The sequence below is a fragment of the Brassica napus genome, chromosome C9 (assembly GCF_020379485.1).
Source record: "Brassica napus cultivar Da-Ae chromosome C9, Da-Ae, whole genome shotgun sequence".
Classification (NCBI taxonomy): domain Eukaryota; kingdom Viridiplantae; phylum Streptophyta; class Magnoliopsida; order Brassicales; family Brassicaceae; genus Brassica; species Brassica napus.
Genome location: NC_063452.1, coordinates 4,709,290 through 4,734,995, shown reverse-complemented (window position 1 = coordinate 4,734,995; position 25,706 = coordinate 4,709,290). Strand labels below are relative to the sequence as shown.

At 34.0% G+C, this 25,706-nt stretch overlaps 3 protein-coding genes across 3 annotated transcripts; 2 read left to right on the top strand and 1 right to left on the bottom strand.

Annotated features, from left to right (window-relative positions):
• The first annotated feature begins 707 nt into the window (after positions 1–707).
• On the top strand, positions 708–4,962 carry LOC106416323. The gene is made up of 6 exons (XM_013857181.3): positions 708–1,234; positions 1,673–2,526; positions 2,607–3,308; positions 3,568–3,842; positions 3,937–4,018; positions 4,096–4,962. Exons 2-6 carry the CDS (start codon positions 1,675–1,677, stop codon positions 4,780–4,782), a joined length of 2,598 nt encoding a protein of 865 aa, XP_013712635.2. The 5' UTR covers positions 708–1,234; positions 1,673–1,674; the 3' UTR covers positions 4,783–4,962.
• A 1,623-nt stretch (positions 4,963–6,585) lies between these two features.
• On the bottom strand, positions 6,586–8,877 carry LOC125592436. Its single transcript, XM_048767594.1, has one exon. The coding sequence runs from the start codon at positions 8,875–8,877 to the stop codon at positions 6,586–6,588; it is 2,292 nt and encodes a 763-aa protein (XP_048623551.1).
• A 1,499-nt stretch (positions 8,878–10,376) lies between these two features.
• LOC106451885 (putative glycine-rich cell wall structural protein 1) lies at positions 10,377–11,137 on the top strand. The gene has a single exon (XM_013893871.3). It carries the CDS (start codon positions 10,463–10,465, stop codon positions 10,874–10,876), a length of 414 nt encoding a protein of 137 aa, XP_013749325.1. The 5' UTR covers positions 10,377–10,462; the 3' UTR covers positions 10,877–11,137.
• The last annotated feature ends 14,569 nt before the right edge of the window (positions 11,138–25,706 follow it).

The window sequence follows — 25,706 nt, the reverse complement described above, 5'->3', positions numbered from 1 at the left end:
CAAATCATTTCAATAGACTTAAGAGGCCATTTAATCAACTAAATCGGCGGATATATTGGCTTCTCGTGGTGCAAAGACAAATTCGAGATCAGAAAATAGAGAGGATATATGAACAATTAATATACCTTGCAAAATCCAATAGACGCTTTGACTATTTTATTGTAATGATGAACTAGTGGGTTTCTACAATTATCGATGATGTTAATGTTTATAGCATTGTTTTATGGATCTATGTTTGTTGTAGTCATGATGATAATGCAGAACATTTCATAACCACAAGCCGTAATTAGTAAAAAATATAAATGGGAATGGCGTTAACGCGTCTTAAAGGGTTTGTTGAAGATAATATTTTCTACTTTAAAGAAACTCAAGTAGTTCAGTAAATACCAAACATCTAATCATTCATTTGACATATATTTTAATGCCGACTTTAGTTGAGAAAATAAAGATAATCCATATGATTAGTTACGGACAAATCTCCAAAATAGCACATTTCTAAGTTTATATCACAAAAATAGCACTTAAAAACTAAAATGACCAAAATAGCATTTTATCTTGGGAAAATTGCCAAAAGAGAACAAGAAAACAACATAGTTGTCCCTATGGTATAAATCCATCATTAAATTGTCCCTTTAGTATAAAATTTTCCAAAATTCCAAAACTAACCTTGAATTAATCTAATTAAACATAATTTAATTGTGTTTGTTTCATGTGCTAAGTAATTTTTTTTTTTTTAAAAACGTGTTACAAAGATATATTAAAAAAGTTAAAACAAAAAGGGAACAAAACACGTAACCCTAATTTCTTGTTGGTTTCTCCGCCTCTCTCTCAAGAAAAACAATCGAGACTTTGAAAATGGCGATCCTGTGTAATAACCGGTGAATTCAACGGCGAAATCAAGCTTCTCCGCCTCTCTGCTGCTCGCTGCTTCTCTCTGTTTGCCTCCACCTCTGAACTAATTTCGTTTTTGTTTCACCGCCTCTCTCTGATGGCCAAAAAATTGAGACTTTGAAGATGGCGATCTTGTGGACGAACCAGTGAAATCAAAGGCAAAATCGAGCTTATCCGCCTCTCTGCCTCTCCGCTTCTCGGCGCTTCTCTCTGATTCTCTTCACCTCTCCGCTACTCTCCGCCTCTCTGCTTCTCGTCGCTTCTCTCCATTTCTCTCCACCTTTCGGCTTCTCTCCCCTTCTCCGCCTCTCTCATCCGGCTATCTGGTCTCAATTTGTGAACGGTTTGTTTCTTTGATTTGTCTTAGTCTTTGTTTCATTATTAAGTTTGTTACTTTGACTTGGATCAATATTTGTTTGCTTGTCTGAATTGACTTTTTGATTATGTGAACCGATTTTGGTGAACAATGTTAGTGTTTGTGTTTGTCTTTATGAGTGTTACGATACTGATTTCGCTGAACAAAGTTTGTGTGTATTTGACTGTTAATTGTCTTAATTTGCTGATTTGATTGCGAGATGGAGATTGACTTGTCTTATTTGATTAATCGATCTACTGTGTTTCTAAATTTAAATTTGATTAGACAATGGTGTTTTGCTTTTGATTATTATCTTGTGTTTGGCTCAGTTTCACTCTGGCTCAGTTTCACTCTTACGCTTGTTTCGGGCGTTTGCATGTTTATGATATTGCTGTTAACAACCATGTGTTTTATTATCTTTTGTAGATATGGAGCTGGAGCTACCTAAACGATTATATGCAGAGGGTTCAGAACCTCGGGTTAAGAAGATCAACAACAGTTGCCGCATGGAACTTATCAGAGATCTGAAGAAAGCTATGTGTGCAGAGTACGATGATGTGAAGAGAGATCCTGTTTTCACACATATCATGGCTATTGCCGAAAATGATCTCAAGTTCTCTGGGAAACTAGTGGATAGCTTCATATGTAGACAGCTGATTACCTCAAAGCTGCATGAGAAGTGGTTTGTTTTTGCGAGGACGCCTCTCCGGTTTTCGCTTCAGGAGTACCATGCTGTGACAGGCCTCAAGATTACACGGGAAACTAACAGTGACGTAGTGAAATGGAAAAACGACGGGGGTTTTTGGAGTAACCTACTGCACACAGGTGGTAAGATCACCTTGCAGTCGATCAGAAAGGTTCATCTACAAGAAGTTCACACTTGGACGCGGCTTGATAGGATGAGGTTGATCTACTTGTGTGTAATAGTGGGTGTGGTGATGGGGAGAGATGAGAAGGTGTCCATCCCTCATATGTACATCAAGTTGGTGATGGATTTTGACAAGGTTCGGAAGTTCCATTGGGGTCTTCACTCGTATGATTTCCTGTTGAGTTCGATTGAGAAGGCAATGAAGAAGTTGGGTAAGAAGGAGAGCTACATTTTCGAGGGTTTCTCCTATGCTCTCCAGATTTGGATTATGGAGGCAATTCCTGATTTTGGAGAAATATTAGGCAGAAGAGTCTCAGACAGCTTCAAAGGTCCAAGGTGTGGCAATTGGAAAGGAGTTGCAAAAGTTTCTTATGAAGACATCATTGAGCTCGAGGACTCCTTAACTAAGAAGGTAACATTCTCTCTGTTTTTTTCTTTTATATGGTTGTTGTATATATTTTGTTTGGATTTTCATGTTTTAACTGTTTGCAGGATAACTTCTTCTCGGTCATATCAGTGACTGGTAATGGTGATGTGTTTCTAGATGCTCAGTACACAAGGGAGGGTGAGATGGAAGATGAACGAGTGGACCTTGTTTTGGGGAGGATCAGGAACAAGTATGATTGGAGCAACACAGACTGGCCAGTTTTAGACCCTGAAGAGTCTAAAATGGAGGAACCCGACAGCCATGATAGAGGGTCAGAAGCTGATAAGATCGTGGATCATACGGATGTTGTAGCAGACGAGGAGAACTCTTCGGTTAAGGTCGCAGGAAAAGGCAAGAGAAAGTTTCTTGATGAAGGAGCAGAGACAAGAAAGAAGAAGGTGCTGTGTAAGCGATCAGCAGAAAAGTTTCTGACTTTTGGTCCTGAAACTATGAGTTTCATTGAGGGTCTTATCCGCACATCTGTCACTTCATTGGGAGATGTGCTCAGTATGCAAATGGCGAATATGGAGAGGGTGTTTACAGAGAGGATGGGAAAGATGGAGATTGAGGTTTCACAGCTCAAGGACGCAATCAGTTTGACTGGTGAAGGAAGCTATCCTAGTAAGAAAGAAACTGAAGAAGCTCCACTAAACAGCAAAGCCAAGGAAGCTCCACCTAAGAGCAAAGGCGCTCAAGCTCCACCTAAGAGCAAAGGCGCTCAAGCTCAACCTAAGCGCAAAGGCGATCAACCTACTCCAACAAAAAAGGTACTACCTAAGAGAAAGTGTAGAACTTGATGAACCTGGAACTAGGATGCTTGAGTTAGGGTGCTGGAGCTAGGCTTATGGAACTTTATATTGACTGTGTAATATTATGTAATATGGAATGTGAAACTTTGTGTAATAGGTTTCTAAAGTGTAATATGTTTGAATGTTTGTGTATTAAACTCTATGAATGTAATGCTTTGTTTGTGTTATGAATAAATGGCTTCTTCTTATATGCAATGTTTTAAATTTTAATGAATAGGACGGGAAAAAGATTGCTACAGAAACTAATGATTTTGATTTTGGATTGAGTACACAAGACTTGCGGGACCTGTCCCAAGCTACATTTGTTGACGGTTTTGATCTGTCTCAAGTGAAAGTTGAGACGTTAAGTAAATCGAAACCGTTTAACATGGCTCCACTGCAGTGGAATGATGAGGAAATGGATCGAACCAAAGAAGACTCGCCAGATGCCGCGTTGGTGTTTTTCCGTGAAGAGGATTGGGAAAAAGTTAGAACTTGGTCAACTTCCTCCACGTAAGTACTCTATTCTCATTCATCTGACATGTATTAATACATTTAAAATAAACTAATGAATGTTTTACAATTTTATCATTGTATTTGGTTTCAGACCTATACGGATTGGACCTGCCACTTTAGATTTTGAGATTGCTAATCGTCTTATGGATAAATCTGAGTGGTTAAATAGCTTGGTAAACCTTAGAGACTATTTGCTTCCATATGTGTCTTTTAAATACATTGTGTGTGCTAAGATTTTCAAAATATGCAGGAGATTGACGCTGCAATGTACGTATTCCGGGAGAGAACATCTTTGAAACGATGGAGACCTCATCGTGTCGCCTTCATGACTGTCGTCTTCAGCAATATGATTAAAAAAGAGTATGGTCATTTAGAAGCTCAGGGTAGAAAGAGCTACATGCTTCATAATTTGCTACTGCAGTTCGGTAAAGGAGTCCTTCCACCACATGGCAGGACACATGAGATATGGAATATAGATGTGGATCGCCTGTATGTCCCTGTTCATGTCAGTGGGAATCATTGGATCGCCTTGTGCATCAGTTTCGTGACGAGGAGCATTGAAGTGTTCGACTGCTCGGGTAAGAAAAGGTACAAGGAGGTGGATGGGTTCGCAAACCTTATTCCGCGTATTGTCAAGGCAGTTCAGCCTATGAGACACCAGAAGGATTTCGCAGTCGGTGCATATACTGTTTCCTATGTCCCCGTTGGGAATCTGAATAAAAGTGCATGCGACTGTGGCGTCTATGCAGTGAAGTTCATTGAGTGTCATGCGCTTGGATTGGAGTTGTCGTTGTTGCATGATGGTAACATTATCGAAGCTCGCCACAGGATTCTATGGGATCTTTGGGAAGCAGCTAATGATCCGGAATTGATTGATAGGATGTCAAAGTATCAATCCCCGGAGTGTCTCTCTTCGACTGTAGAAGAGATTTTGTGAGACTGCTTGGTTTCAAGTTCTAATGTAATGAACAAGATTGCTTAATCTGATGTATAACTTCTAGATTTTATTATCATTTTTAGGAACAAGACTGCTTAGTTTATTGTATAACTTCTAGTGTTTAATTATGATTTTTAGGATTGACTCTTGTAATCAAATGTACATCTTGTGGTTTTGTTATTAAGAGTTTTTAGCTGAAGAATGCTAGAATTTAACACTGTTTTAAATTAGAACCTTAAGCTAAACCCTAAACATGCCCTAACCGAAACACAAAACCCGGAACAAGACCACAGTCAAACCTAACCTAAACCCTAAACATACCCTAAACGAAACAAAAACCCATAACAAGACCACAGTCAAACCTAACCTAAACCCTAAACATACCCTAAACGAAACAAAAACCCATAACAAGACCACAGTCAAACCTAACCTAAACCCTAAACATACCCTAAACGAAACAAAAACCCGGAACAAGACCACAAGAACATTTAGAATAATTGTTTTACTAGATCATCCCGTAGGAGTAAATAAATCGAATCAAATGTAATACACTTAACTTGGCTTCTTGCAAACCAGACTTTTGATCCAACTCAACAATCAAACCCGACCAGAACTAGATCCACAATAAACCTAAAACCCGACATATATAACACCAACTCAGCAACCAAACCCGACTTTTCCCATTTTTTTCTGTTCTTCTTTTTCGTCAATCTCCTTTTTCTCTCTGAAGCAGTTTCTCACACACATGAATACTTCAAGGCGACATTCATACGGGGTGCCATCTAGGTGCTGGTGCGGGAAAGGGGTTGTGATATTCTACTCGAGAACTGATGACAATCCTTACCGACGGTTCTATAGATGTGAAATAGGGGCACAGGTTCATAGTCTTGATTTGTTTTTCGATTCAATTACCGATTTGTTATGTTCCTTTTTTGTCTGATTCGATTTTCGATTGTGTAGGATAAACATCATGTTTTTTCATTCCATTTTACTTCTCCTAATTTGATTTTCGTTTCTATGTAGCGAAAGAAGGAAAATCATTTATTTAAGTGGGTTGATGACGCCTTGCTTGATGAGATTCGAAGGGTAGAGGCTGAGCAAGGGAGAATTGTAGAAGAGATTGAAGATCTGAAAAGTAGTATCACACAGAGAATAGAAGAAGAAGTTAGGAAGCAGAAAAATTCACTCGAATTAGGTTGCTTAGGAAGCATTCTATGGCTTTTTGGAAGATTAAGAAGCCAAGAATGAGTGAAATCAGTCTACTGGTTCTAAGTATCTTCTTGTTAGTGTGTTTTTTTCATTTTTACCAGTCATTTGGTTCTTAGTATTGGCTTCAATAAGTGTTTTGTTGCAACAATATTTGTGTCGACTTTACCAGTCAAATGGTTCTTATATTTTGTGCTCAGTGATCTGTTCTTACAATCCACCTTTTTTGTTGAAAAATCAGACATCAGCTATTGTCAAACAAACTTAAACTCGAACTCAAAAGCATAGCTGAACATAACTAAACAAACAGAGAGATAGAGAAGTGAAGTGAAAATAATACCAATGTATAACAATGAAACTGATAAAATAACCATACAAGAATTATCCAAAGTATCCAAAGTTAAACAAAGTTGATTATTTTTAGAAGAAAAAACCATACGAGACAAGGCAATACTGCACTTTCAAACACCACAACTTGCATACTTGAACAGACCAACCTGTAACAGAAAAATAAATACCTGAAACACAATTAAATCGAGATTGAAAAACATATAAACGAACTGGCTATATAAGCTGACCCTTACCATATGTGACTGACTATATTGGTATTTTACAAGTTGCTCTGTTGTGCCCACTAATACCACATCTACTACACTTGCGAAGCTGCCTCTTTTGTGATGTTTGCGATGACCGAAGTTTATCTTCAACAGTTTCATATCTCCGTTTTCTATTCCTTCCAACTGATTTTCTTGACTCTGGTGGTAGCACATTGTCCACGACAACATCTTCTGGCATGGACCAAGCATCCTCAGGAACAGCAATAGGATTGATGCTTTCATGATAAGCTTCTCGCCAAGCTTCTGTAGTGTAAAATAAATCAGTTAATGTGTGTGGCTGTCTGCCAACATGAAACCCAGCTTTAATTGCGTGCCGACAAGGTATCTTCATCAGGTTGTACTTCCCACATGAGCAAGTACGTCTATCCAAATCAACTAAGCAGTCGATTTTATCACCTCTAACAAGCAAGCGACCATCGCTGACAGGGTAAACTGCAAATCTTTTGCCTTTCTCGGTTCTCCTTTCAATCTTTTTCTCCACATCTTCGGTAAGAGGATGATTATGCTTTGAAATCTTTTTCTTACGGTTATAAAACCACCGAGTCAGCATTTCTCTGATACTGTCCAACAAGGGAATGATTGGATACTCTCTCGGCGAACGCAAAGCAGAGTTGATGGATTCGGCAGGGTTTGTTGTCCTTATGTCATATCTATATCCAGAGAATTGACATCTTGCCCACTTTTGGACTTCAGCATCCCTTAGGTATTTTCCAATTGCCGGACTGATATTACACACATTAGCAAATATCTTTTCAAACTCAGCAACTCTATAAACCTTGGACGCCTTTGCAACCAACCCAACAAGTCCTTTCCCATGGTAATATGTTACCACATTATTCAACAAATGATGAATGCAAATACCATGTTTAGCTGTTGGATACACAGTCTCAAGCGCCTTAGCAATGGCCGCATGTCTATCCGAAATGAAAGCCAAATGATGATCATCAGCAATGACACTATTTAGTTGTCTCATAAACCATTCCCAAGAATTTTCATTCTCTGAGTCGACTACTCCGAATGCAAGAGGATACAAATTAGAATTTCCGTCTACAGCAGTTGCAACCAATAGAACTCCTTTGTATTTGTTCTTCAGAAAAGTGCCATCAACCACAATAACCCTCCTTATGACTCTGTTAAATCCTCGTAGCGATTGCCCAAATGCAATAAACAGGTACCGAAATCTCCCTTTGCTGTCAATCTCATACGATGAATGTGTTCCCGGATTAGCCTCTCTGAGCATGTGCAAGTATTTCGGTATTTTTCCATAACTTCTCTCTGGTATACCTCTAACAGCATTAACCGCATATTCACGAGCATCCCATGCTAAAGATTTCGTGATCTCACAGCCATGATCCATAAGCATAATCTGTATTATATCATTGCATTTCGGCCCTTCCTTAACCCCTTCATACCTATGCATAATCAGACTGCCTATAGTTTTGGCCGAAGCAGTCCTACCCGGTTTGGTTTTGTTTGAAGGTGCACATGTATGTTCACCGACATACTTTTTGATAATGAAATATTCAGAATCCTGCAAACACTCTGCTCGAACACACCAATTGCATGCATTATCCTCACATCTAACGTACCAAAGTTGTCTATCCGTTTTGATAACCTCATAGTGAAAGTTATGCTTCATTGCACATATCTCAAAAGTCGCCTTCAGCAAAGTTTTGTTCTCAAACAATTGTCCCTTCTTAACAACATTGAGCACAGAAAACTTTGACATCTTATGTACGTCCTCTTTGGCCGAGATCATGGTATCGGCATGATAGGCATCCTCATCAACTTCGACTCTTCTAATCTTTTCTTTCTTTTCCTCGCACTGCCTCTCAACAAACACAGGAGCTGGTTCATTCCCCCTATCAACCGAGTTTCCCTCCTCTTGAGCAGTAGTTGAATCAGCTGGCGACTTGTTAAGATCAAAGTCTGGTTCATTCAGATTCTCAACTTTGGCTTTAGATGTTACACACAATCGAGTAGAAACACACTTTTGAACAAAACAAACAAAATTCTGAAGCTGTCGATCATTTGCAATGATCACAGGCGGACAAGTTGATGTATTGATCAACTCATTAGGTAGATAACTCAACTCCAAATCGGGTAAGCTATCTTCTTCCATATCAAAATCTTCCAAAACCATTCTTTTAAAATCCTCTAAGGTAGAAGTTGATTCCAATAACAGTAGCCTAGCCCCTCTCTCATCAGCCGTAAAAACCCATCCCGTGGTTGCTCCAAACTCCCAAACACCACATGTTGTATAGATATGCATCATAGAACAAGAGTTTGTAAAAATCACAAGACAAACTATAGAGAAATCATTGGAAAATCATAGATTGGTGAAGAAGAACATTCAAAATCGATTTTTTTTTTAATTTTTCACGAACCAAATCAATGAAAACACGTTTTAGGAAGTTAGAATATTTTGAGAATATTTTAAAAACTGCAACTTCCTTAATTTTCGAAAATTCAGTTTTTTTATCCGTAGAAGGCACCTTCTACACTGTGTAGAACATAACAAAATTCCAGAATGTAATTTCTACACTATGTGGACGTTCGTATATGTTTTAGATTTTGCATTCCTGATAACTTAGAATACTCAATAAAAGTAGAAACAGTTTTCTGAATAAAAGTAGCGATCATTACAAATAGTAGAATACGTATTCCCCATATTTAGAATTATAGTAAAAAGTAGTTTGTACGTTCTAAAACAAGTAGATGGATGTGTTCATTCTAGAATTCATTTTCTACTTACCCGTTTTGTGTAGAAACAGAATTCTACTTTTAGTAGAACGTAATTTAAAAATATTATTTATTATGTTTTTTAACCCAAAAAAAAATATGTGTTTGTGTAAATGGGTGTTTTATTAATTGTTTATATTTTTAATAATTTTTCTGATTCATATAACTATTTATTTCATTAATTTTAACATATGGAAAGGGTAAAACGGAGAAAAAATGGACAAAAAAAGATTTATACCATAGGGACAACTATGCTGTTTTCTTGTTCTCTTTTGGCAATTTTCCCTTTTATCTTTTGAAAATTTTAATTTTTTTATTTTTCAAAATTTGAAATCTTATCTCCAAAACCTCATTTCTCAACTCTAAACCCTAAACCCTAAACTCTAAACTCTAAACCCAAAACTCTAAACCCTAAACCCTAAAGCCTAAACCCTAAATTCTAAACCCTAAACCCTAAACTCTAAACCCTAAACCCTAAACCCTAAACCCTAAACTCTAAACCTTAAACCCTAAACTCTAAACCCTAAACCCTAAACCCTAAATCCTAAACCTCACCCTTTAACTCTAAACCCTAAGTTTGTGACTTTTGATAAAACATTAAGTGATATTTTTGTGACTTTTGACCTTGATTGCTAGTTTGGGAACAAAAACTTGATTTAGTGCTATTTTTGTCTTTTTTTTATTAGTTATGGTAATTGATATTTAAAACAAAAAGGTGAGAAAATTCACAGCTCGTGGCTTCATGGTTGATCATCTTATTATATTGTTAGGGCGACGGTGCCTATTTACAGTTGATAACTACGTCTTAAGTGAAAAATTATATAACCAAAAAAATGTATAGCTCAACATGTGTAGGAGATACATTTGCAATGCATTTTTCTTCTTTTTACCTGTTTTTTTCCTCGGAAAATAAGTTTTTGAAAAAAAAAAATTTCAGAAAGGGTGGGTTGTCCCATCTCACACTATTAAACCCACTTGTCACTGACCGTTGTCTATCAGTAATGCTCTGCTGCCTATATAAATGGTGCGAGAAGCTTTGTTACAATAACTTCATAGCAAAACAAGATTTAGAAGTAGAAGAACATTTATAAAAAACTTACCAACAAAATTAGAAAATGATCAAAGGGCTCTTGTTGGTTTTGTTCTTTTTAATCACTGTCAAGACTTCTGCTTCTCGTCCATTAGCATGGTCAAAAGGTAACATGTCACCAGGCCAAAACACCCAAGGAGAAAGTGGGTCGGGCCGTGGGCCCAACTGGGATTACAATTGGGGTTGGGGTTCTGCTCCTGGATCCGGATGGGGTTACGGTTCGGGCTCAGGTAGATCCCCCACGGGTTGGGGAAGAGGATCCGGATATGGGTATGGGTCTGGATCTGGATCAGGTAGCGGATATGGGTACGGTTCCGGAGGTGGCGGAGGACGTGGTGGTGGGTATGGTTATGGAAGCGGAAATGGTCGGTCTGGAGGAGGTGGTGGTGGCTCTGATGGTGAAGTTGCCGCTTTGGGGCACGGTGGTAATCATCCGTGATGATAAGCTTGTAACTCCCAACTTAAAAGGTTTTGGGAGTAGTTTCAGTGTTTGAAATATCAAGGTTATTAGGTTTGGTACCCTTTTTAAATGTAACTTCCTTTGTCTTGTATCGTATGCTTAAAATATGGTATGGATTATGTGGTCGACATATCTTATGAACGTCTTTGCATGAATATGTGATATACTTTAGTGTATTTGTATGTATCCAGACGGGTGTCTAGATAATCAAAAGGAAAAATATGATACGTTAGAAACTCATACCGGTTTTAACAGTTTTGTATTCGAAAATGACTATAGTTTTTTATTCACTTGTTAAGATTATGGTTTGCATTAACGATACATATCTATGCATTTTTGTTACTATTAAAACTTGCTCTAGTTATGCTGCATGTTACTATTCCTAATCTTATCCTATTAATATTTGGTCATTTACAGACAGAAACGGCAATTAATGTATCTGCTACATGCCCATCTATACATTAAGAACCAATTACACACTTGATTAGAGATACATTCCGTAATTTCTACATTTAGTAGCATAAATTATTATTATCTCAAAAGTCGATAGAAATACAAAAGGAATCTAAACAACAATGAAAAGAAGAAACCGTGAGATACCATTGAACGATTTGACAAAGTCCTAAGCTCGATCCCAAATGTACCCAAAACTCTGCCTGCCTGCATACTATTTTTTTTTCTTTCACGCGAGTGTTTGAGCCCATTTGCTGAGCTTAAAGCCTTAAACAAACTTTTAGAAGGATTAAATAAGTCGTAGGCTCAGATTCCGGTAGGATTGTGGTAGTAGAGTACAACAAGGAGAAGAATGTGCTTGACAGAGTTCATCAAGAGACTTTCGGGAAGTCAGGTGACGTGGCCTGCCTTGACATTGCGCCTGTTCCTGAAGGAAGACAAAGATCCCCCTTCCTTGCTGTGGGATCATATGATATAATTATTACGGTGCGTATTCTGTCTCTGGACCCAGATGACCGTCTGCAGATTCTCATGTTTGAACGAAACCATGGTTCCTCTGAGGTACACGCCTAGAAGGTTTGTTGTACATCCCAAGAAGAAGCTGTTGGTTATCGTAGAAGAGCGTGAAGCTGCAAGAAAGGAATGTTTTGAGCCGGTGGAGTCGAGAGAATGGTAAATGCAGTGCAGATCAGATGGGGAATGGTGGGGACCATGAGGAGGATAAGGAAGACCCGCTCTGTGATGAGCAGCATGGCTATCCCAAAGCCGAGTCAGAGAAGTGGGTCTCTTGCATCAGAGTTTTTGACCCTAAGACAGCTGATACAACTTGTCTACTGGAACTTTCAAGACAACGAAGCTGCTTACAGTGTATGCACAGTTAATTTTCATGCCAAAGAGTATGGTACTTTACTGGCTGTTGGCACAGTCAAATGTATGTGCGAGCAGTTTCCAACACTTCCAATAGATTTACAGAGGAAAATAGCAGTTGAGCTGGATAGAACACCTACCGAGATTCTCAAGAAGCTTGAAGACGCTAGGAACAAGATCATTTAGTTCGTTTGTTGTAGTGTGCTTTTTGTCCAAGTGAGAACTGATGAAGTTTGTTCTTCTTCTACTGTTACAATGTCTGCAATTTCCACCTATCTCTACGGCAAGATTCCACCTACAATAATCCACCAGAGGAGATGGCTAAGAAGGACAAGTCACGTGCCAAGTTCTCGCAGAAAACGCTCATTCACATCATTCCGTTCGCCCTTTCTTGTATGTGCTCTAGTCCTGCGTATTGTAATGGACATCCCTAAAGTACCCGAACTAATGCGAACTTCATTATGTATCTAGAAATTTAATGTATTTGAATTGCAGGATCCGAATTGACATGAAACCTGAAGTGACGAGGAATATGGTATTATATAGTAGGAGAAGTTTTAGAAAGAAAGAGAAAAGCTTAAAATATTTTTTTATTAAAAGCTTACAGAAAAAAACTTGAAACTGTGATTATCCCATTGATATGTTATAATTTGGCATTTGCTCTTTGATCTAGCAAAAGATAGCAAGATAAAATATCCATAAAAAAATAGAACATATCAAATACAAACTGCAAATAGAAAAAAAGGAAACAAATCAAAGAGATAGATTGCAAATATTAAAAAAAAATAATGAAAAGGTGAATGTTGAAGCTTGTCAATAGTATTATTATTATTTTTTTTGCAAATGACTTTGTCAAATCGTTCAATGGTATCTCACGGTTTCTTCTTGTCGATAGTATTAAACACAACTAGATTTTAATCCGCACGGGTAACATTTCATTTATAAATATAAAATTTTATATTATTTTGTATATAATAATTTATGATAATATATTACTGTCATTTTAGATCTAGATGAATCCTTGACAGAACTCCGACCACAACATCACACACGCAAAGAGGCAAAACGGAGCAAAAAAAAAAGAGGAGGAGGAGGAGAGGAGGCTCCCGACGGTCACGCGCGCCGAGGACGACCGCCGGAGCCAAGAAGCGAGGCCAAAGTTCAGAGAGCTTTTGTGGAGAAGAGAAGAGAGAGAGGACCGTATATTTTTGATCCGAAACCTTCAAAATTTTCAAATATTATCCAATTTTTTTTGTATAATTGAAGATGGTTGTTGTTGTTGTTGTTGTTAGAACTTCAAAGCTTGTCAATGGTATTGAACACAATGACAAACATCATTTTATTTTTTTCTCTTACACAAATTTATAGCATTCTTAATCATATCTATATTTTAAAGTAGATGCCTGATGTATATATATAGTGATACCCAAAGCAATAGTTTATTAATATCCTTATATTATAATATTTTATAATTTTATTGAGATATTCCACTGAGTATGTTCTAATTTCTTAAAGTGTCTTAAGCCACTCAAATAGTTGGGTTCGGGCAACGGGCCATACATTCTGCTTCCGTAGCATAACACGTTAATTTTTTTTCCGATGGTGCGTCATTACAGCAAAAACAACCCGATGCAGGTATCGTACATGCAGGTACCCATTGACGGAAATCGATGCACTTTTTCTTGAATTCTAAACCATATGCGTTTCCTACTATATATGAAAAATAGGATTAAAAATGAGAAATGAATAGTTGCAATGTCTATGATGATAAAATGATCAAAAATGGAAAATATTGTATGCATTGTACATACAGTGATGTAGAGGAACGAGAGAAATCATAATGAGGCACATAATAGGAAGATGTGATGATGACATTATCGTAACACTCTTCTAAAAAATGATGCTTTTGTTTGCTATTTGATAGTTGTCTTTCCTACAGACGTACAATAGAGACTATATATATACATAAAAGCAATCTTATTACTCTAGTATCTAAAATGGGATTCTAAATCAAATAGGATTATTCTCTTAATAAAACTAATTAATTAATTTAATTTGAATGTTTAAAATAAAGTAAGCCATCTTACATTAATAAATGTAATTAAAAGTCTTAAAGTAATATCTCATAATATCTTAAATAAAATATTTTTTTTGTCTCTCTTCTCATTTTCTCTTTTATTACTTGGATATTCATTGATTTTTATGGAAGAAATTTCTATAATTGGTTATGCATTCATTGTATGGTTTACTTATTTTAGTTTTTCCTATTCCTAAGTAGTAAGTTAAATGAAAAAATATTTTTATAAAAATATTTTATCTTCTTGTAGGAATATTGTAAAGGATTACTAGATTTTGACCCGCGCTTAGAAAGCGCGGGTTTGTTTGTTTTTCATTTATTAATCGAAAACTGATTTACAAATTACCATTATTTTTCATTTCGAACCATAACAATTGAGTTTTTAGGTTTTTATCATTTGTTTTTTTTCTCTTCAAAATATGGTATTTGTTCGAAATATGGTAGCTTGTTCTATAATAATGTTTGAGTTTTAAAATTTGTTTTCATATCTGACCTAGATTCATGTTTGAACCTATAGACCCGATACATTGTATATAATCCTGTTCGGATTTAATGAAAAATTTGTTAATTAAAAATCCGATATAACCGGTAAAAACCTAAAAACTCACTATTAACCCGCGATCTGATACTATTGATCCGATAACAAAATATCTTATAGTACTTTTTTTAAAAATTGATTAAATTACTCATATATTTATTAATATTACATAAATTAGTGATTCCTTAGAATTTGATAAAATTTTATCATGTTATCTAAATAAAAAATGATAATATAAAATAACTTATTGATATGACAATATTAGTTTATTTTCGTTATTAATAACCTATTATAAGTTTGTGTTTGTATTTTAGATTTAAAATTTTATTTTAAGATAGTTTTTAAAATATTTTTGAACACTCGTAATTGCCATATTAATATTATGTATAAAATGACATTATACACTGAAAAATGATATTCAAATATGTATATGATATATGGTGTAGGATATACGATTTTGGTTTGTATTGAAAATATGTATAATATTCAAATGATCTATTTTGAATATTGATACGTATATTTAAGAAAATAATATTTTCATGTTTCTTAATTCATTTATTGTTCATAATATATTTATACTTATATTAAATTTAAATTAATATATCTTTTAAATATATATATATAGGCCTATTATTTATAGATCCATTTAGGTGTATCTGTAGGCCCAAAACCAAAAGACTTAAATGCCATTAATGAATTTTATTAATTCTTTGTAAAAATAAGGGTATTTTTGAGAAAACTGCAATTTTCATTAAGGATATAATTTGAGAATGATCCTCTTTTAATGGTATTGATGTATCTCAAGAAGGCGTAGTTTTAATATTTTTTTAAAACTTCTCTAATAAAAATATTTTATCCTGTGTATATAAAAACTAAAATAAGTAAACCATACAATTAATGCATAACTAATTAGAGCAATTTCATTCATAAAATTCAATGAATATTTAAGTAAAAAGAAAAAGGAGAAGATAGACAAAAGATATTTTATTTAAGATATTATGAGATATTCTTCTAAGAATTTTAATTGCACTAGATCCTTTCTCCGCGCTACGCACGGATAATATATTTAAATTTGTTACATTTGTCATTTTTATTTGTATGTGAATTTGTGTATATTAAATTATATATAACTAATTTTAATTTTTTTTTAATAGTTTTAGTTTGAAGTAAGTATTTCTATTATATATAACACAATTAATTAATAAAATATGAAGAATCAAGTCTGAGATTTTAGAATTATGTAAAAAAAATATAATTATGTATAGAACATAAATTATCTTAGTTTAAAAGATCGAAATCTTATCTTGAATAAATTCACGAAAAGAAAAAGTACTCCAATAACCTACTTAAAATATAAAATCTCATTTTAAAAAAAGAATCGTACTTAATAATATTTGCGTATGTGTAATAGTTGAAAACTGGCAATTGAATATCGATCTTGAATATTATTTTAATTTATTTAACGGTAAAATATTAATTGTAATAAACAAATTTTGAATTTTGTAATATTATATGAATTAGAAGTCTTTAAAATCTATTTTATTAACATAATATATTTTTATTCATTTATTATTTTGACGTTACAAAATATTGCTTTAGTTTTTATTTGTATATTAATTTTTTAAATAATTTAATTTCTTTTTAAGTAATGTTAAAATTATCTAGAATATAATATATTTAAAGTTATTTATTTAAATATATCTAAATATGATGTCTCATTTTTATGTGTGTTTGCGTTGAACATATTTAATTTGTAGTTTGTATATTTAATAACACCTTGTTGCGTGCCGTTTTAAGGTTTTAATAAATGTGTTGTCATTTCATTTTTATTACTACTAACATGATTTTTTAGTGATCAGTGATAATGTATTTTTAACGTTATGATTTATATTTTATCGTATATTTTCTAACTCTTCATGATGACACTTTTTTAGAATCATTTTAATTAGATAATAGGTTTAAAGATGTAAATAAAACTGCGTATGTTGTAAATTTAGACTTTCTAGTGTAACTGAGCACTATCAATTATGTAAATTATATTATGATTTTATTTTACTAAATCTTTCTTTCTATGTATATTTTTTGTTTTATTTTGTATTTTTACAATTTTATTACCTTATTCTTTAATTGAAGAGAATTGCTTTTTCCAAATTTTGTTTCATATACCTTAAAAGTCTTCGGTTGATTTTTGTTTGTTTTCTTTCACCAATTACAATGAACAGTTCGACCGTTTTTTTTTAGATCAAACTACTAATATCACCAGATAAAAAATCTTAAACTCCAAGAATGGAGTGAGTATTTGTGCTAGAGAAAACTGATTTGGCCACTAATATAGTGAGATATTATAATATTATAAAGTATGAAAACTCTTCTCTGTTGTCCTATGCCGGACAAATTAAGTTGTTGTCAATTGATTCTATATTTGTGATAACTGAATTTATTTTAGTATATTATAAAATTATGATATTATTTACACTAAATATTTCTTTACAAACTATTATGTGAATAAAAAATATAATTATATTTATATAAATAATATATTTCACAAAAAAAATATTTTTGGCTATAATTGTTTAAGTAAAAAGTTAAAGGGTTATTTTGTAAAAAACAAATAGAGGAGGTGACATGGCAAAAGCATAGTTTCTCATTGGCCGATTATTTTCGCCTACATGGACACTCTATAATTATATTTATATAAATAATATATTTCACAAAAAAATATTTTTTGTTATAATTGCTTAAGTAAAAATTTAAAGGATCATTTTGTAAATACAAATAGAGGAGGTGACATGACAAAAATATAGTTTCTCATTGGTCAATTATTTTTTGTCTACATGGACACTCTATAATTATATTTACATAAATAATATATTTCACTAAAAAAAATATTTTCTGTTATAATTGTTTAAGTAAAAAGTTCAAAGATCATTTTGTTAAAACAAATAGAGGAGGTGACATGACAAAAATATAGTTTCTCATTGGCCGATTATTTTTGCCTATGTGGACACTTTATCTAAGGCTTATATCCTCATTTTATTACTTATATATATATATATATATATATGATTTGCTAATGCATAGATGACTTAATCTATCATAAACATTTAATTATTTTTATTAAAATAATAAAAATTTATCAAGATTGGAAAATAAGCTTTTTAATATTTATTCTACAAATCATCCATCAATTTTTTTGATCATGCTGTTTTTGATGGATAACATTACTAAACCAATCAATTTTTATGATATATGTATTATAAGTAAGATTTTATGAAAGTTAATTTCAATCAAACAAACATAAAAATTAAATAATAACAAAATAGTTGAAAATATTTCAGTTGTGTATCTTGTAAAAATAGTAAAAGAAAGTTGTGTTTTTCTTTTATTAACACAAACTTACTTTCATTAAGATTCAATATTGTTCAATACAATATTAAGAGGGAATGATCCATCATCTTTGTCAATAAACACAAAACTCAATAGATAAATAAGCTAAGCAAGATAGGTTTTCAACCGAAGATGACATCTAATTCGAGACGACATTTGAATGCGTCGGAGGAACCTTCACGACAAAGTTGGACAACTGGAGAATTGTGACGTTGAGGTCCATACCTCATCTACAAGAATTACCGAAGGATCCTCGATTGCACCTTCATATCCTGTGGAGACCGCTACGAAAAAGAAGAAAGTGATGAGAAAGCTAGCTGAAACAAACGCTTGGTAACGAGTCCGAGAGAACATCTCTTCCCAAAAGAAAAAGTGTACGATAAAAATGATTAAAAAAAAACGAACCGAGTGAACCCACAGATAAAAATATCTCAAAGAAGAAATATGGAAATAAGCACTAGGGAAAGATTCCGGTAAATCCACCGGAATTTCTAAGAAACTAACATCACCCAAAGCCATTAATCTCCCAAGTAGATACATTTTAATATAATCTAGTTAATTTTTTTAATTCATTCTCATATTAAAAAAAAGATAATATAAATTTTAGTTTTGTTCTGCGATCTAAAATAAGACCCACAACTTTTTTACATTTCTCCAAAATTTTGTTTTACAATACAGACTAATAACAAGAAAAAATAGACCCAGATTTTTTTTGAGAAATCATAGGCCCCATGCATTTGTTTCTTGAGAGTGGGTTCAAAACCGGCTCTGGCCACCTTGTCACAGATTTTGCTTTCACGGAAACCAAAGTTTCCAATTTCGCTCTTCACGAAGATGACCCATCTCCGTTTACCAGCCAGGTTCACGACTTTTACTCTCAGAAACAAGCCCAAGAACCATCAACAACCAGACCCCTAAACCGTGATTCTTTGAAAAGATTGATACAATTTTCTATTTTTCACTTAGTCCTTCCTATCTTCACTTGGCCAGACAAGTAAATGTCATTCATATGCCTTTTGGCCGCTAATATACATGAGTTTTTGCGGTATACCAAATGTCATTCATTTTTATTGCAGTAGTCAATAGAGTATGCAACTGGGACAAGAAACAAATAAATCGGAGCTACGTAAGTAATGTAAGAAAAAAAACACAATAAATAGTTAATTACACACAAATCTAGACGTAAAGTTAGAATTCAAAACTTCAATAGTAGAACACACTAATCAATGGATAATACCGCCTAAGATTATCTACAAAGCATCCATAAATTTAAATATAATCAATATAAACTTGCATCTTATATAAAATTAAGGGATTACTTAACATATTTGTTAAAAACGATAGGAATATTAATAATATTAGATTACGTGTTAGAAATATGAGAGAAGTGTTGCTTTGAAAGTTGTGTCTTTCTCATTAGCTCTCACTATCAATATATAGTGGAGGTTCCAAGGGTTTACAACAAAGGAGAGTATCTACACATTTATTACATATTGACCACAAATATCTAGACTTGGTCAAAGCTCATAAATGCTCCGGTTGAATGAGTCTTCATCTTGACTAGTCTTGGACGGATGAGACGAACCGGAGACGGGTGTAGACGGACCGGATAGTCTGGTCGGATGTAAACCTCCCTGATGGTTAATGGCAATCCACATATCCTTTATGGATTTATAACACTCCCCCTTGGATGCCATAACCATATCGGGCTTGTAATGTGCTAACGTTGCCTCATTAAAACCTCTCCCGGAAAACCCAAAACCCAATATGGTAAAAAGGGAAACCAAGGACAGGAAAAAGAGTACAACACACATTACTCCCCCTGATTTGGACATCACTGAAGGTTCTTGAGTCTTCGCATGCCAATCTGCTGCGTAAGCTTCCTGAATGTGCTGGTGGGAAGTGATTTGGTGAAGAGGTCGGCTGAGTTCTCACTTGACCGGATTTGAGTGACGCTGACCTCCTTGGCTTTCTGCAACTCATGTGTGAAGAAGAACTTGGGTAGTATATGTTTGGTTCGGTCATCTTTGATATACCCATCTTTGAGTTGAGCAATGCAGGCTGCATTATCCTCATATATGATGGTCGGACCATTGTCCTCGACCATTCCACTATCTGATCGGATGTGTTGAGTCATAGACATCAACCATACACACTCACGACTTGCCTCATGCATGGCTAAGATTTCTGAGTGATTAGATGATGTGGCTGCTATAGTTTGTTTCATGGAACGCCATGATATTGCAGTACCACCATGAGTGAACACATAACCGGTTTGGGACCGAGCATGGTGTGGATCAGATAAGTAGCCTGCATCAGCAAAGCCTACTAAACCATCTTTGGTTTCATTGGTATAAAATAGACCCAAATCCTTAGTTCCTTGAAGGTAACGTAGGATATGTTTAATTCCATTCCAGTGCCTTTGGGTCGGACATAAACTAAAACGGGCTAGGAGGTTAACGGCAAAACATATATCTGGTCTAGTGTGGCTAGCCAAATACAGTAACGCTCCTATGGCACTGAGGTAAGGCACTTCTGGACCCAGGACATTCTCATTCTCGTCCTTAGGACGGAATGGGTCAGTGTCCACTCCAAGGGACCTCACGACCATTGGGCTGGTCAATGGGTGAGCCTGGTCCATGTTAAATCTCTTGAGTACTTTTTCAGTATATGCCTTTTGATGCACAAGGATTCCTCCTTTTATGTACTCAAGTTGTAACCCCAAATAGACTTTAGTTTTACCTAGGTCTTTCATTTCAAACTCTTTCTTGAGATATTCAACTGTTTGGGCGATTTCCCCAGGGGTTCCAATGATGTTCAAATCATCAACATACACTGCTATGATAACAAATCCATTGTTTGCAAACTTCTTTATAAAGATACATGGACTGATAGGGTCGTTCTTATAGCCAACTTTGGCAAGGTATTCGCTTAAGCGATTATACCACATTCGACCACTTTGCTTAAGTCCATATAAGGATTTGTTCAGCCTTATGCAGTGTTCTTCTCGAGAACCTTTATTAGCTTTGAGCTCAACACCCTCTGGTAATCTCATATATATTTCGTTATCCAGTGGACCATAAAGGTATGCGGTTACAACATCCATTAACCGCATATCCAAATTTTCTTTGATGGCCAGACTTATTAAAAATCGAAATGTAGTTGCATCCACCACAGGGGAGTATGTCTCCTCATAATCGATGCCTGGTATTTGTGAGAATTCTTGTGCAACAAGCCGTGCTTTGTATCTTACAATTTCACCATGTTCATTTCTTTTCCTCACAAATACCCACTTATATCCCACTGGATTAACATTATAAGGTGTCCGGATAATCGATCCAAAGACATTCCTTTTCTTAAAAGATTCTAACTCCACGTTTATGGCTTCTTTCCATTTGAGCCAATCTGATCTTTGAGTGCACTCTAGTATAGACGTGGGTTCATGATCCTCATCTAAGTCCATAACATCAAGGGCTACTTGGTATGCAAATATATCATTGATGTCGACATCTTTCCGGTTCCATCTTGTCCCAGACATTAAATAATTAATTGAGATCTCATCATTAGCACCTTCAGTACCATGAGGCTCGGCGTCCCGAGTCTCATTGGTTGGTACCTTAGGCATGGCCATTTCGGCCTTGTCTGGACAATCTATGACCTCGGTTTCTTTTGCACCTTTCTTTAGTTTCCGAGGTCTTTTATCTTTGGAACCAATTGGTCTATCACGCTTAAGACGTGCTTTAGACTCTGTAGCCACTTGATTGTGTCCATCTTGGACATCAATACTTATTGGTGCATTACAAGCTGGTATATAGGACTTAGTCACTCTTTTCGGGTCAGCAAAGGAATCAGGCAATTGATTAGCTAGCTTTTGCATATGAATTATTTTCTGGACCTCTAAATCACATGATTGAGTCCGAGGATCTTGCCATGATAAGGATGTTTGATTCCATACAATTTCTTTTCTCAGCTTGTTATTTTCTCCCCCTAATGTTGGGTACTCTGATTCATCAAAATGACAATCAGCATATCTGGCCTTAAATAAATCTCCAGTAGTAGGCTCAAGATATTTAATAATGGTTGGAGAATCAAAACCAACATATATTCCCATCCTCCTTTGAGGTCCCATTTTTGTTCTCTGTGGTGGTGCAATAGGGACGTACACAGAACATCCAAATGTTTTGATATGGGATACGTCTGGCTCATGACCCGAGAGTAATTGGGATGGAGAATATTTATGTTCACTGGATGGCCTTATGCGTATTAATTCAGCAGCATGTAATACCGCATGTCCCCAAGCTGATACTGGTAGCTTCGACCTCATGAGTAATGGTCGAGCAATCAACTGGATTCTTTTAATGAAGGATTTATTTCATGTGTAAATTATAACATTTGTATACTAATTATATAATTTTTTAAAATGTTTAGTTTTACGAGTTATACTAGTTTTACCAATTCGAATGAGAGAATGAGATAAGGAAGATTGTGTGGATGTGAGTTGGCTGAGATTAAAGAAAGAGAAGGAGGAAGAATTAGACATGTGTGAAGTTGTATGGTCAAGATTAAAATATAGATGTGACGATCCAATGGCTCATATTACTCTTTCATTAATGGCAAAATCGTCATTTCCCTTTAATTGGTCCATGTAGATTTTTTTTGGACCATTTGGTCTATAAGAGATTTTTTTTTGACCATTTGGTACAACTGAGGTAAATGTATTTATTATGTGGTACAACTAATATTTTATGATTTAACTGCCAAAGTACAACTATGCACAAACTGGTACAACTCAAAAACTAGTACAACTATGTACAGTCGGTACAACTAGAAAACTGGTACAACTACTTGTTATTTTATTTAGTATTATTTTAAATATGCATCATGTTGTAACTTAAATATATCATCCCATTTAAATATGTAAAAATATAAATTATTTGCATCATTTCATTTTACACAAAATTAGTATCAATTTTAAGAAGTTATTCAAAAATATGTATCATTTACAACTGCTGATTTATATCATTTACTAATTAAATGTAAATTAAAAAAAATATTTGATTAAAATGATTTATTTTGGTAAGTAATTCTTAATTAATATTTTTACCGATTATTTGTATTATTTGTTGCAATTTTGTTTCTTTCTAATAGCTATTATTATCTTGATAAACAAACTAAAATTGTACAATTGTCGATAACAATTGTATTAATACATCACGATTAAAACAATTATTTGCAAAAAAAAAACAAAAATCATACATCAAACCCAATTTTTTTCTTCTTTCCGGTGATTCGTGTCTTTAGAGCAATGGTTGAAAAATTTTCTGGCACCGCATCTAGCTTTTTCGCCTCGAAACTAAAAAAATGAAGATGATTTTTTTCCGAAAATCGTACAACTAGTATAACTTATAAACGTATCAATTCCAAATCAAATATTATTAAAAATATACTATTCATATATTTGACACATGCAAGCAGAAGAGATTAGACCAATATGTCTTATTGGTTCTACATCATTCTCTTTTCTAGCATTTTCATATGCTAGAAACAATCAATAAAGGAAATTATACATCTCATAATTAAGTGATGCCATTTTCTTGATGGAGGTATATGACTATTGATAACATTAAAATATTCTCCAAATATGTGTAATGTCTATAGAAAATCATAGTTGATAAATTATTTTAATAAAACTAAAACTATAGTTGAAAGAAAGCAAAATAATAATCTTCTATAGAAATTTTAATAATTAAATAAGTTTTACGATTTTTAAAATAAATAATAAAATAAATTGATAAATTATTTTAGTAAAAAACATGAAAATTAATTTAATTGAAGTTGAGAATAAGTTAAACATTTTAAATACATTTATATTATATGTTCATTTGTTTATTACGGGCGGGTCTACATGCATAAGCACCACTTGCACTTGCCCAAAGACGGGCCTGAACCTACTATAACTTTTTCTGGCTTTGCTAGGGTTGGGCAAAAAATCCGAGAACCCGAAGAACCGAACCAAATACGATCCAAAAAAGTAGTACCGTACCCGAGCCGAAATTAGTTAAATATCCGAACGGGTTCAAAATTTTGGTATCTAAAGAACCAGAACCGAACCCGATCCAAACCGAAATATTTTGGATACCCGAATATATTCAAATTAGAATTATGTACCTGAATATGTTAGCTATTTTTAGATATAATATCCAAAAAAATATCTAAAATGTATAAGATATTTTGAAATTGTCTAAAATATTTAAAAATATATACAAATAGTCAAAAATAAATATCTAAAATAGCTAATTCAAAACACCAAAATACTTAAAATGTCTATTGATTGATTCTCCATCCAAATTTTCAAGCTAAACTAATTTTTAGGTTAAGTATAGGTATTTTAGCATACATTATTCAAAATTTTATGTTATATATTTTTTTATTTATAGATTTTGAGAAATTTAAATTATATATGAATTTAAAATTTATTAAAATAATTTAAACGGATTATCGAACCCGAACCGAACCCGCAAAGATCCGAAACGAACCTGAACCAAAATTTTAATATACCCGAATGGAGCCAGAATCTTTAAACCCGAAAACACAAAATCCAAATAGATACGAACTGAATCCGAATGGGTACCCGAACGTCCACTCCTAAGCTTTGCAGCCGCCTTCTTTTGCTACGAGAACATAAAGAATGAAGATGCATTTTTTTCCTAAATAGTACACTAGTATAACTAGTAAAACAAAGTCATTATCCAAATTAAATATTATCGAAAAAATTATTAACATATTTTGACACATATAAGCAGGAGGATTATACCAATATTTTTATTGGTTCTGCATTATCATCTTCTATAGCACTGACAACAAAAACCAAATATCATCATATTAATTGCAAAGTTGTACTAGTTATATGCATTGTATTTGTACCAGTTATATTAGTTATACTCAATCTATTTGTACTAGTTATACTTGTTTTAGTTATACTAGTTGTACTAATTTGAGTTGTACTAGTTATACTAGTAATACTCTGCGTTTTTTTTATTTTGAATCTTGTACGTAAAAAATGAAATTTGATTCCGGGTAAGTTATAATTGATTGAATATGATTATGGGTTGATCGATTTGGTATAAGAAAGAGAAAATTAGCGGATAATTGAAAAACTTTTTTGATTTTATTTAAAAAAATAAAAACTATCGATGGAAAAAAAAGAGGGAAGAAGAAGAAGAAGATTTATGTTAGTTGGGTCGGATTTCGGGTGGGTCGGATTCTGGATCGGATAATAATAACATGGGTAAGTAAATATGTTTAATTCTTTAAGTTTTTTAGTTATTTTACTTAAATTTATATTTAAATTTAAATACAAAATAAAAAGAAAAAAGGATGGGTCTAAATGAGATTTTTTGGACCCAAATGGTCCATACTAGCATTTGATCCACAGAATACTCACAACGAGCTTCCCGGTCCGTATTTACAGACATGAACTTCTGCGG

Bases quoted from the DNA above. Each gene is read 5' to 3' on its own strand.
- LOC106451885 (XM_013893871.3), top strand. From the start codon at position 10,463: ATGATCAAAGGGCTCTTGTTGGTTTTGTTCTTTTTAATCACTGTCAAG.
- LOC125592436 (XM_048767594.1), bottom strand. From the start codon at position 8,877: ATGCATATCTATACAACATGTGGTGTTTGGGAGTTTGGAGCAACCACG.
- LOC106416323 (XM_013857181.3), top strand. From the start codon at position 1,675: ATGGAGCTGGAGCTACCTAAACGATTATATGCAGAGGGTTCAGAACCT. The intron at 2,527-2,606 runs GTAACATTCTCT...AACTGTTTGCAG, and splicing joins AGGACTCCTTAACTAAGAAG to GATAACTTCTTCTCGGTCAT. The intron at 3,843-3,936 runs GTAAGTACTCTA...ATTTGGTTTCAG, and splicing joins ACTTGGTCAACTTCCTCCAC to ACCTATACGGATTGGACCTG.